The sequence below is a fragment of the Penaeus vannamei genome, chromosome 13, assembly GCF_042767895.1.
Source record: "Penaeus vannamei isolate JL-2024 chromosome 13, ASM4276789v1, whole genome shotgun sequence".
Classification (NCBI taxonomy): Eukaryota; Metazoa; Arthropoda; class Malacostraca; order Decapoda; family Penaeidae; genus Penaeus; species Penaeus vannamei.
This window is the reverse complement of record NC_091561.1, coordinates 40118982-40119660: the sequence shown is the minus strand read 5'-3', so window position 1 is coordinate 40119660 and position 679 is coordinate 40118982. Positions and strand designations below refer to the sequence as shown.

General features: G+C 47.3%; 1 protein-coding gene across 1 annotated transcript in view; it reads left to right on the top strand.

Annotated features, from left to right (window-relative positions):
* Window positions 1–264, top strand: part of LOC138863766 (uncharacterized) — a 1280-nt gene extending 1016 nt beyond the window's left edge. The window contains exon 3 of the mRNA XM_070128614.1: window positions 1–264. This exon is cut by the window's left edge and continues 33 nt beyond it. Coding sequence (XP_069984715.1) covers window positions 1–264 — 264 coding nt within the window.
* Window positions 265–679: the final 415 nt, after the last annotated feature.

The following is a 679-nucleotide window of genomic DNA, read 5'->3' as shown; positions in this document are numbered from 1 at the left end:
CATCACCACCACCACGACCTCAATCACCATCACCATCACCACCAAGACCATCGTCACTATCATCATCGTCACCACCACGACCTTCATCACCATCACCACCATCCTCATAATCTTCACCACGACCTTACCACCACCACCATCATCGTCACCACAATCATAGCTATCACCATCGCCCCTGAAAGTTACCAGTGTCATCACCTGTATCACCATCAAAGTCACCATCACCACTATAATCATCACCACCATTATCTTGCATCACCATAACACCGGCTGCCTGTGACTCACGCTTCAAACAGTTGCATGAAGCGTGTCAAACGAATAAAAAAGAAAAAGAAAAAAAAAAAACGAATGGATATGAAAACGATTTCTCACCACCCCTACTTTTTTATGTATTTTCTTTTTCTTTCTCTCTCTTTCACTTTCTCTTTCTCTTTCTCTCTCTCTCTTTGTTTTTGTTTTTGCTTTTCCCTCTCCCTCTCCCTCACCCTCACTCATACCCATCATCTCCTCCCCTCCTCTCCCCTCCCCACCTCCTCCTTCCTTCCCTCCCTCCTTCCTTCCCTCCCTCCTTTCTTCCCCCACTCCCCCCCCCTCCCTCCTCTTTCCCTCCCCCACCTCCTCCCCCCCTCTCTCACTCTTTTCCCCCTCTTCCTCTTTTTTTTTTTATATATATCAACGC